This window comes from Poeciliopsis prolifica, unplaced genomic scaffold (assembly GCF_027474105.1).
Source record: "Poeciliopsis prolifica strain line A6 unplaced genomic scaffold, Auburn_PproV2 SCAFFOLD165, whole genome shotgun sequence".
Taxonomy (NCBI): domain Eukaryota; kingdom Metazoa; phylum Chordata; class Actinopteri; order Cyprinodontiformes; family Poeciliidae; genus Poeciliopsis; species Poeciliopsis prolifica.
Window position 1 is genome coordinate 97,576 of NW_026562540.1, and position 13,563 is coordinate 111,138.

Sequence of the window (13,563 nt, forward strand, 5' to 3'; positions counted from 1 at the left end):
GAGTGACATAATGTTTAATATTGAATGATTAGTAAACAGAATTATTGATAAACATTTTTAAAGTATTAGAGTCAGACAAGCTCCAACACCAAATTCTTTATTTTCTCAAGTTTTAAATGTAAATAAAATTAGGAAAACAAATAATTTAAAGAACGAAATTTTAAAAATAAAATTAAAAATGGGATAAAAGCAGAAACGGAGCATCAGGGGGCCTGGCGCCTCCTGGTGGACAGAGCGGGGAAGTCGTCAGGCAGCAGCGCGTGAGTCCTGCAGGTGGGACAGGTGTTCTTCTCCTTCAGCCAGGACCGGATGCACTGGACAGACAGAACCGGGTCAGAACTGCAGGGAGCCTGGAGGCCCGTTGGGCCCGTCGGGTCTCACCTGGTCGTGGTAGCTGTGCCGACACTCCAGCACGCAGGCGTCCTCTGGACTCATGTCCTCATGGCAGATGATGCAGGGATCCTCCATGTTCAGCTGCAGGAAGACGCAGGTTATTGACGAGCTGGTCGATTCATCATTGATTGTTAGTTAATTGATAAGCGGCCATTTTCCTAAAAACCTGACTTTTCTCTTGAATCGAAACGACCATCTTACCATGACATCCTGATTTAAAAACTTAACATTTGTTTGAACGTCGTTTTATGAAATTCAAAGATTGAGAATAAAAAGTGAAACTTTTCTCCACTTTAATTCACTGCAGCCTTAAATCAACCGTTTTTATCTTCATGTTTTACAGTTTTCAGTCACTTCATCTGAAGTTGGTTTATGATTGACTAAAGGGCGATTCCACCCGAAAACTGAAATACTTTGCATCCAGTTTGACATTTCAAACTGGACGCAAATTAGCTGTAAATTATGATTAATCTACTAATCAGTTAAATTGGATCAATATACCTCTTTCAAGCCATAATTATATTACTTTAAATGATTCATGAATATTTAGTTTCTAATGTTTTAAACAAAATTTTTCCCCTTTTGGGAACTTCATACTTTTATTTATAAAGCACCTTAAAACAGCTGCAACAAAATGAGCTAAATATAAATATGGAAATAAAGAATAGAAAAAACGAAAGTGAACAAAAACAAGTTTCCAGTTTTAAAAGTGGCCAATAAATAATAATAAGGTGGAGCTGAAACCAAATGTCCAGTCAAATCAAGCGTCTCTTTTGCTTGGCGGCTGAGTCGGACTCACGGCGTTCGGGTTTCGGACTCTCTGCGCTCCGACCAGCTGCCACACCGGGTTCTGGTTCCCCTGAGCCGGGCTGGACCGGCCCACGGCGGCGGATGACTTCAGTGTTTCCTGAGGAACAGGAGGAAAGCGGGTGAATGGCTGAAAGCCGCGGCTCTAAGCCAATCAGAGCGCGGCTCTAAGCCAATCAGAGCGCGGCTCTAAGCCAATCAGAGCGCGGCTCTACGAACCCATACCTGATGGTCCAGGATGAGCTGCGCCACGCCGCTGACCACTTCCTGTAGCGGCACCAGGTTCAGACTTCCCCCTCTGGCCAGACGGAAGTCCTGAACGAAACGCATCAAGTCGGACCTGCAGATCAACCAGAACCGGGTCAGATCCGGGTCAGATCCGGGTCATCCACAGATCAGCGGCTGAGCCGTTTCTACCTGCTCGGCTCTACCTGGAATCTACCTGGAATAGTCTGGAAACATGGCGGTCAGGCTGTCCATGGCCTTCTGGAAAACCGAGACGAGCAGCGGCTCCTTCCTGGCGGCGGCTCGGGGCGGCGCGGCGGGCGGGGCGGCGGCTCGGCGGCGGCTGGAGAGGCGGGTTGAGGCGGCGGATCGTTGGCTGCGGCAGGAATCTGCAACAGAAACAGAAGTTGACCTTACGGTGACCCTGGGAGGAATCGACGGAGCAAACGTCACTTTTTGAGTCGACTGATTGGAGAAACAAAAACTCAGCAAGAAGTTCAACATTTTTGATGTCTGGAAAACAAGCGGTTAAAAAAACAAACACTAAGCTGTTACCTAGCAACAAGCCAGCCCGTTGCCTAGCAACGCCAACTGATCTCTGGTGTTTGGTCTGCTGTAGATCAGCTGCGGTTGCTAGGTAACGGGCCGGCTACCGAGTATCCGGGTCAGGGGTCGGCCGGGTCAGGGGTCGGCCGGGTCAGGGGTCGGCCGGGTCAGGGGCCGGCCGGGTCAGGGGCCGGCCGGGTCAGGGGTCGGCCGGGTCAGGGGGCGGCCGGGTCAGGGGTCGGCCGGGTCAGGGGGCGGCGGGTCAGGGGTCGCCGGGTCAGGGGGCGGGTCAGGGGCGGCCGGGTCAGGGGTCGGCCGGGTCAGGGGTCGGCCGGGTCAGGGGGCGGCCGGGTACGACCTCTGCTGAATCAGCAGGTCTGTGGATCCGTCTGCTGTGGATCACAGGATCTTCTGGTTGCTGTTGGAGGTTCCGGTTCTTTCCAACAGGACTTTCTTTAGATGTGGGACAGGGTCGGTCCTCTGGAGTTCGGGTTCCTCGGGTCCATGTTGGCGCCTTGTCTCTGCTGCCTTTGGGTCGAATCTTCACCGAGCACAAAGTCTCTCACTGATGGGTTCAGATCCATCTGCTGTCGCAGCCAGTCTGCTGACGGTACAGGACCCACTTCAGGATGTTCAGACATTCCTGGACCCAAATAGGGAAAACCTGAAGCCGTATGTGTGGCCGGCGCCGTCCTCTCCTGGACGTGACGGTGCGGTCGGTCCTCCTGCCGTTTGTGAAAGTCTGGCTGTAAATGTGATTAGCATGTTAGCGCTGCTATCAAAGCTACATCCTTTCAGATCCTTGCTAAGGTCAGACCTCATCTTCCTCTGCCTGAGTTTGATCCCGTCGTTCGTCACGTTTAGATTATCCTGACTCTTTGTATTCAGCGTTGCAGCAGCGCAAACAAGATGCTGCAGCTCCATGATGCTGCAGCAATCTGTGACCCTGGTTCTACGACCCCTTCACCGACTCCCTGCTGCATCAGGATCCAGTTTAAGGTCTTATTGATTTTTGGGTCCCTGGTGCTGAAGTGAGCTCTAGCAGCTCTGAGGTCGGCTGGCGGCCTGAAGCCCCGACCCTGACCCTGACCCCTCACCCCCAGAGGGTGGATCGTCTCCCTCTGGCTTCTGAATCATTAATTTATCTGTGTTGTGTTTGTGGTGAAGCGATGTGTTCAACACTAGGCCTCATATGAGGTTGCTGGAAATGTGCTTCATAAATAAACTTTGACTAGACTCAAACAGGAGGGAAATGTTCCAGGAAGGTTTCCTGATCTATAGATCTATGTAGGTCAACTCCTGGGTTTGAGACACGTGACCCGGATGACGTTCAAATCAGAGCAAAATGGACCACAGTGAGAAGCTAACGCCCGAAATAGGCTGAAACAGACGAGGCATCTAAAAACATACGCGGATATTTAGGATAGGATCCGTATTATCTCGGTAGAAAGACTTCTGCTATAACCTGGAGGATTTCCCCGCATGGAGGCGATCCACATAACGAACCACCTGGAGCTGCAGGCCTCATATTGCACCAGGAGCCAGAAGAACGTTTCCAAAAGCCTGGAGAATAAAGTCATTTAGCTTCAGGTTGGCTCAAATTTAGGATCAAAAGAAGCATTAAATGGCCGTCCACTGGTTTCTGCCTGGTCACTAAGGAACTGTGCTATTTTAAGTCATCAGTCTATGATAACCATGCTACTGCTAACAACAAGCTAACCCATGTTATGTCTATGAGCCTGGATCTCCTGCTAAATCATTTATTTAGCTTCTGTAAACCCGCTTCATGCAGGAGTTGTACGTTGGTGTTGAGTCGTTGTAGGATTCAGGTCCAATGTGGGTCGACTGTTGGCTCCCATCTGCAGAAACCCAGACATGAACCGTGTGGGGAACAGTCAAAGTCTGTGTGGCTGGGTAGCTTACGTTTCATTTATTTAGCTTCTTTACCATGAATGAACATTCTAGTTTCTGTCTGGGACTCGGCACTGAGCTAGCGGCTAACAGCGTTAGCGCTCTGACGACAACCAAGCCACGGAAATAATATCTGACCTTACATATGAATGCTCGTCTTTCTAAGTAACTGTCAGTAAAATGTCTGAAATGCAATTTAAAGGACGGAGCGCTCGCTGCCTGTTAGAAAGTGGCTGCAAACTCTGGCCTTGTTAGTTTTCACTCCTCCTGGTTTTAGCTGCAGGTTGTTCATCCACTTTTCTCCTCTTTTTTCTCTAAGTTTTAAAATCAACTCCCTTGTCACCGACTACCTTCCAAACACAAAAATAAGGTTTATCTTCCTCTGCGTTAGAGGAACAACCGTACAGGACTCAGACTTGAGACATTTTGATGCTGTTCAGCAGAAATAAATACATTTACTTCCTGCCTCCATCTGCACTGGGTGACGTCGAGCTTCATCGTCTCAAACTCAGTCGATGTATCTCTATAGATCTACAGAATGTAACGTTTCATCACTGCATTCATAAAATTAACATAAAACATAAATTTATCTGAGGTGAAAAGCTTCACTGATCAAAAGCAGAAAACATTCAAAACTTTTTGATTTGAAGCTCTTAAAACAATTGGAGTCAAACTGCCGACTCTCTGCAGCTGAATTGTTGTGATGACTCAGTAAGAACCTGCAGAACCGGTCCGATTGGAGCGGCCGCACCGTCTCCGACCCGGCGGCCACTCAGCTGGTCCAGAACGTCCTGATAGCGGCGCTGCAGAGAAACAGGAAATGAGGCCGGCCCGGTTTGAACCCAATGCAGCCAAATGCTTCAGATTCTGGTTCTGGTACCTCAGCAGTGGAAATGTTCTTCTCCACTTCCTCCACCTTTGCTTTGCAGCCGTTCCTCACCGGTTCCAGCTCCTGGTTCTGGGTTCTGCAAAAGTGATAAACATTTAAAATAAATAATTTAAAATAAATGAGTATTTCTGATGTTTTAACATTTCCTGAAATAAATCCCTGCTTTAATATTCATGCCTCGTTCTTTGCAACAACATATTTGTGGAAAATTCCAAGTTTTCTGAAGATCAAATCTAAAAATATTGGAAAGAAAACGCAGCTGGAGAAGCTAAAGTAGCAACGCTAGCCGACGTGTGATTGGCCGCCGCTGCAGAACATTTGATTTCCTTGGAGCTGATTGGCTGAAAACAGTAGGAACGTCTATTTGTCCTGATTTTCCAGAGTCAACTAAATATTAAAATGTTCTTTTACACATTGAGAATAAAACTATTTAACCACAGATCAATAACTTCCTGAGATATTAGAAATAATAAATGTTGATCATATTGAAACAATCCAGATGGTAAACAACCTCCAGCAATTAAAGGTTTAAAGTTTTCTGGTTTTTATCTTCTGGTGATTCAACCAAAACCTAAAAACACGAAAAGTTTTTTTCTGATTTAATTTCAAGCAAAGAAAAAATAAACTGTACATAAAGGTTTTCAAATTTAGACATTCAAATATTAAATTTTATTACAAAAGTGTTCATTTAAATATCAAGGACATCCTGGAAAACAAGAATTCAAGGATTTCAAACACTTACAATAAGGAAGACTTCCAAAGGAGTCACACACCAAGTTTTAATTCAAATTCAATAAAAAAACCTTAAAGCTATTATAACAAAAACTCAGAATGAGCTGCAGATTTCAACCTGCCATTAGTAGCTCCTGCCCCACCCGTCTGCAGCCTGTTTAGCGTTAGCCTCACCCGTCTGCAGCCTGTTTAGCGTTAGCCTCACCCGTCTGCAGCCTGTTTAGCATTAGCCTCACCCGTCTGCACCCTGTTTAGCGTTAGCCCCACCCGTCTGCAGCCTGTTAGCGTTAGCCTCACCGTCTGCAGCCTGTTTAGCGTTAGCCTCACCGTCTGCACCCTGTTTAGCGTTAGCCTCACCCGTCTGCAGCCTGTTTAGCGTTAGCCTCACCCGTCTGCAGCCTGTTTAGCGTTAGCCTCACCCGTCTGCAGCCTGTTTAGCGTTAGCCTCACCCGTCTGCAGCCTGTTTAGCGTTAGCCTCACCCGTCTGCAGCCTGTTTAGCGTTAGCCTCACCCGTCTGCAGCCTGTTTAGCGATAACCTCACCGTCTGCAGCCTGTTTAGCGATAACCTCACCCGTCTGCAGCCTGTTTAGCGTTAGCCTCACCCGTCTGCAGCCTGTTTAGCGTTAGCCTCACCCGTCTGCAGCCTGTTTAGCATTAGCCTCACCCGTCTGCACCCTGTTTAGCGTTAGCCCCACCCGTCTGCAGCCTGTTTAGCGTTAGCCTCACCGTCTGCAGCCTGTTTAGCGTTAGCCTCACCCGTCTGCACCCTGTTTAGCGTTAGCCTCACCCGTCTGCAGCCTGTTTAGCGTTAGCCTCACCCGTCTGCAGCCTGTTTAGCGTTAGCCTCACCGTCTGCAGCCTGTTTAGCGTTAGCCTCACCCGTCTGCAGCCTGTTTAGCGTTAGCCTCACCCGTCTGCAGCCTGTTTAGCGTTAGCCTCACCCGTCTGCAGCCTGTTTAGCGTTAGCCTCACCGTCTGCAGCCTGTTTAGCGTTAGCCTCACCGTCTGCAGCCTGTTTAGCGTTAGCCTCACCCGTCTGCAGCCTGTTTAGGGTTAGCCTCACCCGTCTGCAGCCTGTTTAGCGTTAGCCTCACCCGTCTGCAGCCTGTTTAGGGTAAGCCCCACCGGTCTGCAGCCTGTTTAGCGTTAGCCTCACCCGTCTGCAGCCTGTTAGCGTTAGCCTCACCCGTCTGCAGCCTGTTTAGCGTTAGCCTCACCCGACTGCAGCCTGTTTAGCGTTAGCCTCACCCGTCTGCAGCCTGTTTAGCGTTAGCCTCACCGTCTGCAGCCTGTTTAGCGTTAGCCTCACCCGTCTGCAGCCTGTTTAGCGTTAGCCTCACCGTCTGCAGCCTGTTTAGCGTTAGCCTCACCGTCTGCAGCCTGTTTAGCGTTAGCCTCACCCGTCTGCAGCCTGTTTAGCGTTAGCCTCACCCGTCTGCAGCCTGTTTAGCGTTAGCCTCACCCGTCTGCAGCCTGTTTAGCGTTAGCCTCACCCGTCTGCAGCCTGTTTAGCGTTAGCCTCACCCGTCTGCAGCCTGTTTAGCGTTAGCCTCACCGTCTGCAGCCTGTTTAGCGTTAGCCTCACCCGTCTGCAGCCTGTTTAGCGTTAGCCTCACCCGTCTGCAGCCTGTTTAGCGTTAGCCTCACCCGTCTGCAGCCTGTTTAGCGTTAGCCTCACCCGTCTGCAGCCTGTTTAGCGTTAGCCTCACCCGTCTGCAGCCTGTTTAGCGTTAGCCTCACCCGTCTGCAGCCTGTTTAGCGTTAGCCTCACCCGTCTGCAGCCTGTTTAGCATTAGCCTCACCCGTCTGCACCCTGTTTAGCGTTAGCCCCACCCGTCTGCAGCCTGTTTAGCGTTAGCCTCACCGTCTGCAGCCTGTTTAGCGTTAGCCTCACCCGTCTGCACCCTGTTTAGCGTTAGCCTCACCCGTCTGCAGCCTGTTTAGCGTTAGCCTCACCCGTCTGCAGCCTGTTTAGCGTTAGCCTCACCGTCTGCAGCCTGTTTAGCGTTAGCCTCACCCGTCTGCAGCCTGTTTAGCGTTAGCCTCACCCGTGCAGCCTGTTTAGCGTTAGCCTCACCCGTCTGCAGCCTGTTTAGGGTTAGCCTCACCCGTCTGCAGCCTGTTTAGCGTTAGCTCACCCGTCTGCAGCCTGTTTAGGGTAAGCCCCACCGGTCTGCAGCCTGTTTAGCGTTAGCCTCACCCGTCTGCAGCCTGTTTAGCGTTAGCCTCACCGTCTGCAGCCTGTTTAGCGTTAGCCTCACCCGACTGCAGCCTGTTTAGCGTTAGCCTCACCCGTCTGCAGCCTGTTTAGCGTTAGCCTCCCGTCTGCAGCCTGTTTAGCGTTAGCCTCACCCGTCTGCAGCCTGTTTAGCGTTAGCCTCACCGTCTGCAGCCTGTTTAGCGTTAGCCTCACCGTCTGCAGCCTGTTTAGCGTTAGCCTCACCCGTCTGCAGCCTGTTTAGCGTTAGCCTCACCCGTCTGCAGCCTGTTTAGCGTTAGCCTCACCCGTCTGCAGCCTGTTTAGCGTTAGCCTCACCCGTCTGCAGCCTGTTTAGCGTTAGCCTCACCCGTCTGCAGCCTGTTTAGCGTTAGCCTCACCCGTCTGCAGCCTGTTTAGCGTTAGCCTCACCCGTCTGCAGCCTGTTTAGCGTTAGCCTCACCCGTCTGCAGCCTGTTTAGCGTTAGCCTCACCCGTCTGCAGCCTGTTTAGCGTTAGCCTCACCCGTCTGCAGCCTGTTTAGCGTTAGCCTCACCCGTCTGCAGCCTGTTTAGCGTTAGCCTCACCCGTCTGCAGCCTGTTTAGCGTTAGCCTCACCCGTCTGCAGCCTGTTTAGCGTTAGCCTCACCCGTCTGCAGCCTGTTTAGCGTTAGCCTCACCGTCTGCAGCCTGTTTAGCGTTAGCCTCACCGTCTGCAGCTGTTTAGCGTTAGCCTCACCCGTCTGCAGCCTGTTTAGCGTTAGCCTCACCCGTCTGCAGCCTGTTTAGGGTTAGCCTCACCCGTCTGCAGCCTGTTTAGCGTTAGCCTCACCCGTCTGCAGCCTGTTTAGGGTTAGCCCCACCGGTCTGCAGCCTGTTTAGCGTTAGCCTCACCCGTCTGCAGCCTGTTTAGCGTTAGCCCACCCGTCTGCAGCCTGTTTAGCGTTAGCCTCACCCGTCTGCAGCCTGTTTAGCGTTAGCCTCACCCGTCTGCAGCCTGTTTAGCGTTAGCCTCACCCGTCTGCAGCCTGTTTAGCGTTAGCCTCACCCGTCTGCAGCCTGTTTAGCGTTAGCCTCACCCGTCTGCAGCCTGTTTAGCGTTAGCCTCACCCGTCTGCAGCCTGTTTAGCGTTAGCCTCACCGTCTGCAGCCTGTTTAGCGTTAGCCTCACCCGTCAGCAGCCTGTTTAGCGTTAGCCTCACCCGTCTGCAGCCTGTTTAGCGTTAGCCTCACCCGTCTGCAGCCTGTTTAGCGTTAGCCTCACCCGTCTGCAGCCTGTTTAGCGTTAGCCTCACCCGTCTGCAGCCTGTTTAGCGTTAGCCTCACCCGTCTGCAGCCTGTTTAGCGTTAGCCTCACCCGTCTGCAGCCTGTTAGCGTTAGCCTCACCCGTCTGCAGCCTGTTTAGCGTTAGCCTCACCCGTCTGCACCCTGTTTAGCGTTAGCCTCACCCGTCTGCAGCCTGTTTAGCGTTAGCCTCACCCGTCTGCAGCCTGTTTAGCGTTAGCCTCAACGTCTGCAGCCTGTTTAGCTTTAGCCTCACCCGTCTGCAGCCTGTTTAGCATTAGCCTCACCGTCTGCAGCCTGTTTAGCGTTAGCCTCACCCGTCTGCAGCCTGTTTAGCGTTAGCCTCAACGTCTGCAGCCTGTTTAGCGTTAGCCTCACCCGTCTGCAGCCTTTTAGCGTTAGCCTCACCCTTCTGCAGCCTGTTTAGCGTTAGCCTCAACCGTCTGCAGCCTGTTTAGCGTTAGCCTCACCCGTCTGCGGCCTGTTTAGCGTTAGCCTCACCGTCTGCAGCCTGTTTAGCGTTAGCCTCAACCGTCTGCAGCCTGTTTTAGCGTTAGCCTCACCCGTCTGCGGCCTGTTTAGCGTTAGCCTCACCCGTCTGCAGCCTGTTTAGCGTTAGCGTCACCCGTCTGCAGCCTGTTTAGCGTTAGCCTCACCCGTCTGCAGCCTGTTTAGCGTTAGCCTCACCCGTCTGCAGCCTGTTTAGCGTTAGGCTCACCCGTCTGCAGCCTGTTTAGCGTTAGCCTCACCCGTCTGCAGCCTGTTTAGCGTTAGCCTCAACGTCTGCAGCCTGTTTAGCTTTAGCCTCACCCGTCTGCAGCCTGTTTAGCATTAGCCTCACCGTCTGCAGCCTGTTTAGCGTAGCCTCACCCGTCTGCAGCCTGTTTAGCGTTAGCCTCAACGTCTGCAGCCTGTTTAGCATTAGCCTCACCCTCTGCAGCTTGTTTAGCGTTAGCCTCACCCTTCTGCAGCCTGTTTAGCGTTAGCCTCAACCGTCTGCAGCCTGTTTAGCGTTAGCCTCACCGTCTGCGGCCTGTTAGCGTTAGCCTCACCGTCTGCAGCCTGTTAGCGTTAGCCTCACCCGTCTGCGGCCTGTTTTAGCGTTAGCCTCACCGTCTGCAGCCTGTTTAGCGTTAGCCTCACCCGTCTGCAGCTGTTTAGCGTTAGCCTCACCCTCTGCAGCCTGTTTAGCGTTAGCCTCACCCGTCTGCAGCCTGTTTAGCGTAGCCTCACCCGTCTGCAGCCTGTTTAGCGTTAGCCTCACCCGTCTGCAGCCTGTTTAGCGTTAGGCTCACCCGTCTGCAGCCTGTTTAGCGTTAGGCTCACCCGTCTGCAGCCTGTTTAGCGTTAGCCTCATCCGTCTGCAGCCTGTTAGCGTTAGCCTCACCGTCTGCAGCCTGTTTAGCGTTAGCCTCATCCGTCTGCAGCCTGTTTAGCGTTAGCCCCACCGGTCTGCAGCCTGTTAGCGATAACCTCACCCGTCTGCAGCCTGTTTAGCGATAACCTCACCCGTCTGCAGCCTGTTTAGCGATAACCTCACCCGTCTGCAGCCTGTTTAGCGATAACCTCACCCGTCTGCAGCCTGTTTAGCGTTAGCCTCACCCGTCTGCAGCCTGTTTAGCGTTAGCCTCACCCGTCTGCAGCCTGTTTAGCGTTAGCCTCACCCGTCTGCAGCCTGTTTAGCGCTAGCCTTACCTGAGCACCGCCTCATCCAGCTTGCTGAGCAGCGTCTTGGCATCGGCGAGCTCTCTGTGCAGGACGTTCAGACTCTGATCCTGCTGCTTTCAGCCGCTGACAGCTGCAGCAAACAGGCAGATAAACGTCACCGTGGATCTGCCAGTTGCAGTCCTTTCTTTGGTTTCCGTGGTTACCTGAGCCATGTAGGACCTCCTGCCAGCAGAGGTCAGCAGAGCCTGGTGGCGCTTTATCTCATCCTCCAAACTCATCTTCTCAGCCGCTGACTGGTTGCTACAGAAAGCGACGCATGGCATGAGCAATCGGTGGGATTTTCATAAATCCTGGTTTCCTGCTGCTGTTGCTCACCTGAGCTCCAGGAAGTCGTTGAGTTTGACCTCATAGCTGTTGTTCTTCTCTCTGATGCTCCTGGAAAAGCTGCAAGGAGAAAAACATCAGGAAGGATCCGGCTCAATCGCCTGGAGAAACCTTGAGCTTCGCTGCAGGTTTAGGATGAAAGATCTGATCGCCAACTGAAACCGAATCTATAATTAGCAAATAGAGCAACGATTACACAACCATAAATCTTCAAAAAGCATTAGTGGAGCCTCCTGTACAACCAGCCAGAATGCAGCAAGTCAAAAACAAAAACAGCAGCCATTGTACAGCGCATACAGCGGGAAAACCGGCTGACCAGACGCCTGAGATCAGCTGCGGTTGCCAGGTAAAGGCGCAGTGTCATCAATAATTAGGTTTTTCAACAGCTTGTTTTCCAGACACCAAAAACATGAATTTATTGCTAAAAAAATGACTGGTGTTTTTTTTTAGAAGAAGGAAGATCTAAAACTGAAGGGTAAAAATGAGGAAATTGTGAATTTTTCACGTCTCCATGAAAACAAGCTGGTTTGTTGCTGAAACTGGGTTTTCCCAGGAATCTGAGTTGAATTTACTACTTTTTACTACCGCTACAACATCACTCCTACCAACACAAAATCGAGACGGTTTCCCCCATTTTGGGAGATCTATGATCGATATCTACGTGAAGCCGATCTCGACCTCTGATCTTTTTCTACTTGAGCGAAGGTCTATAAATCAGTCTATGTTGTCCCTCTTCTGCTCTGCAGTGAGAGGTTTGGCTGATGGACCGGCCCAAACGGTCCGGTCTGCAAGCTTGTAGACCCCACTGTTACCAACTCAGATTTTATTCTTATATTTAACGATGTTTCAATCAAAAATGCCACCAGCTAAAATCCAAATGGGCAGGTCAAACTTTTTACAGACTGATCATCTACGATCTGAGAGAAGCTGCAGTCGCTTCACTGACCCATGGAAGATAACGGCTCCTGGAAAACTTTATCCCACTGACTTGACGGTCTGACGGACTTTAACTGGACCAAAACCTCTCGTTGAAAACAGGAAGCACTATTTTGAGTTTATCCTAAATCCATAACACCATTTGTTTTTTAAAGAATATCAGTAAAATGCAATGACATTGCACTTTCACAAGCCCAGGTTTTATTCCCAATAGAATATTAGTTGCTCCTAATTTCAAACTAGGACAACTTCATAACAAGGTTCAAAGGTTATCTATTGAAAAGTTGCAGCCAGGTGACGACACAGCATCAGGTCATCCAGCTGATTAATGATCTGATCAACACCGCTGTGATCAGATCTGATCAGAAATGATCTGATCATCATTTATGATCCTGAAATAACCATCAAGCCTGAAACATCAAACTGTTGAGGACTGGATGTGTTGCTCTTTGGGAAACGTTTGCAGTTTTATGCTGTTGGATCCTCAAACACAGTGGAAAGTACATATGAGAGGTTTTCAGTTGCTCTCTTCTGAGTTATTTTTCCCTTTGCTGCGGCGCACTGCTCTACATGAAGGTTTCATTTAGTTACCGGAACCGTTCTGCCCGGGGCCCCCCGTCCACCAGGCCTGGGGCCCCATCCGTCCACCAGGCCTGAGGCCCTCCCGTCCACCAGGCCTGAGGCCCCTCCCGTCCACCAGGCCTGGGCCCCCCGGGGCCCCCCCCCGTCCACCAGGCCTGAGGCCCCCCGGGGCCCCCCCCCGTCCACCAGCCTGAGGCCCCCCGGGGCCCCCCCCCCGTCCACCAGGCCTGGGGCCTGTCCGTCCACCAGGCCTGGGGCCCCTCCCGTCCACCAGGCCTGGGGCCCCCTGAGGCCCCCCGGGCCCATTTGCAGCTACTAAAACTTTATCTCGTAGCTGAGCTGGAGTTTGCGTTGCGCGTTCAGCGGGAATCTGCTCCTCGGTGGAGCCTCAACCTGCTGCTGGACGGTTGACGCTCTCGGTCGGATTTGAACTCCGTCACGTCGTTCCAGGTTAAACTTAGAGATTTTCCTGCTGACTTTACTAAATGCCTTTCGGTCGTTCCTCGTCTTTCAATCTCGGATCAACGAGCAAAAGTTGTGAAAACTTCTGTTTTCGCTTGACGAAGCAAAATGACTGCTGGCATCAGCACAGCAGCTTGGAGTCCATCAGTGAATGCGAAAACATTACAACAATAGTTATCATTTTTATACAGACTTTAGAAAAACAAACTTAAAACAATAAGTGATGGAAAATGTAAAATATTTAGAAGGAATGATAAAAACTGTTACTATGTTTAGTTACTTCTTGCTACTTTTACTAACCTTGATTTAATTTACTACCTGTGAAAAGGTGTTTTTGCAGGGCAGCCGCCTCACCTGGCCTGCTCCCCACCAGGTGCTCCACCTCCGTCTTCAGCACCTTCAGCTCCTCCTGTTGGATTTCTTCTCCTTCTGGTCCTTCTTCACTTCCTCTCCAGCTTCTGCTGAAACATCAGCAGCTCCCTATGGGTCACCTGCTCAGCAAAACATTGAACAATTAGAAACATTTCAACATCGTTCCTCATGC

General features: G+C 51.0%; 1 protein-coding gene across 1 annotated transcript in view; it reads right to left on the minus strand.

Annotated features, from left to right (window-relative positions):
- Positions 1 to 81: 81 nt before the first annotated feature.
- The window catches only part of ttc3 (tetratricopeptide repeat domain 3), a 51,013-nt gene continuing 37,531 nt past the window's right edge, over positions 82 to 13,563 (minus strand). The window contains 16 exon segments of the mRNA XM_055025914.1: positions 82 to 314; positions 382 to 474; positions 1,193 to 1,300; positions 1,426 to 1,540; positions 1,643 to 1,755; positions 1,758 to 1,814; positions 4,602 to 4,685; positions 4,763 to 4,847; positions 10,683 to 10,764; positions 10,767 to 10,785; positions 10,859 to 10,955; positions 11,031 to 11,099; positions 13,374 to 13,386; positions 13,389 to 13,430; positions 13,433 to 13,471; positions 13,474 to 13,510. Of these exon segments, the coding sequence (XP_054881889.1) occupies positions 204 to 314; positions 382 to 474; positions 1,193 to 1,300; positions 1,426 to 1,540; positions 1,643 to 1,755; positions 1,758 to 1,814; positions 4,602 to 4,685; positions 4,763 to 4,847; positions 10,683 to 10,764; positions 10,767 to 10,785; positions 10,859 to 10,955; positions 11,031 to 11,099; positions 13,374 to 13,386; positions 13,389 to 13,430; positions 13,433 to 13,471; positions 13,474 to 13,510 (1,164 nt within the window). The 3' untranslated portion in view covers positions 82 to 203.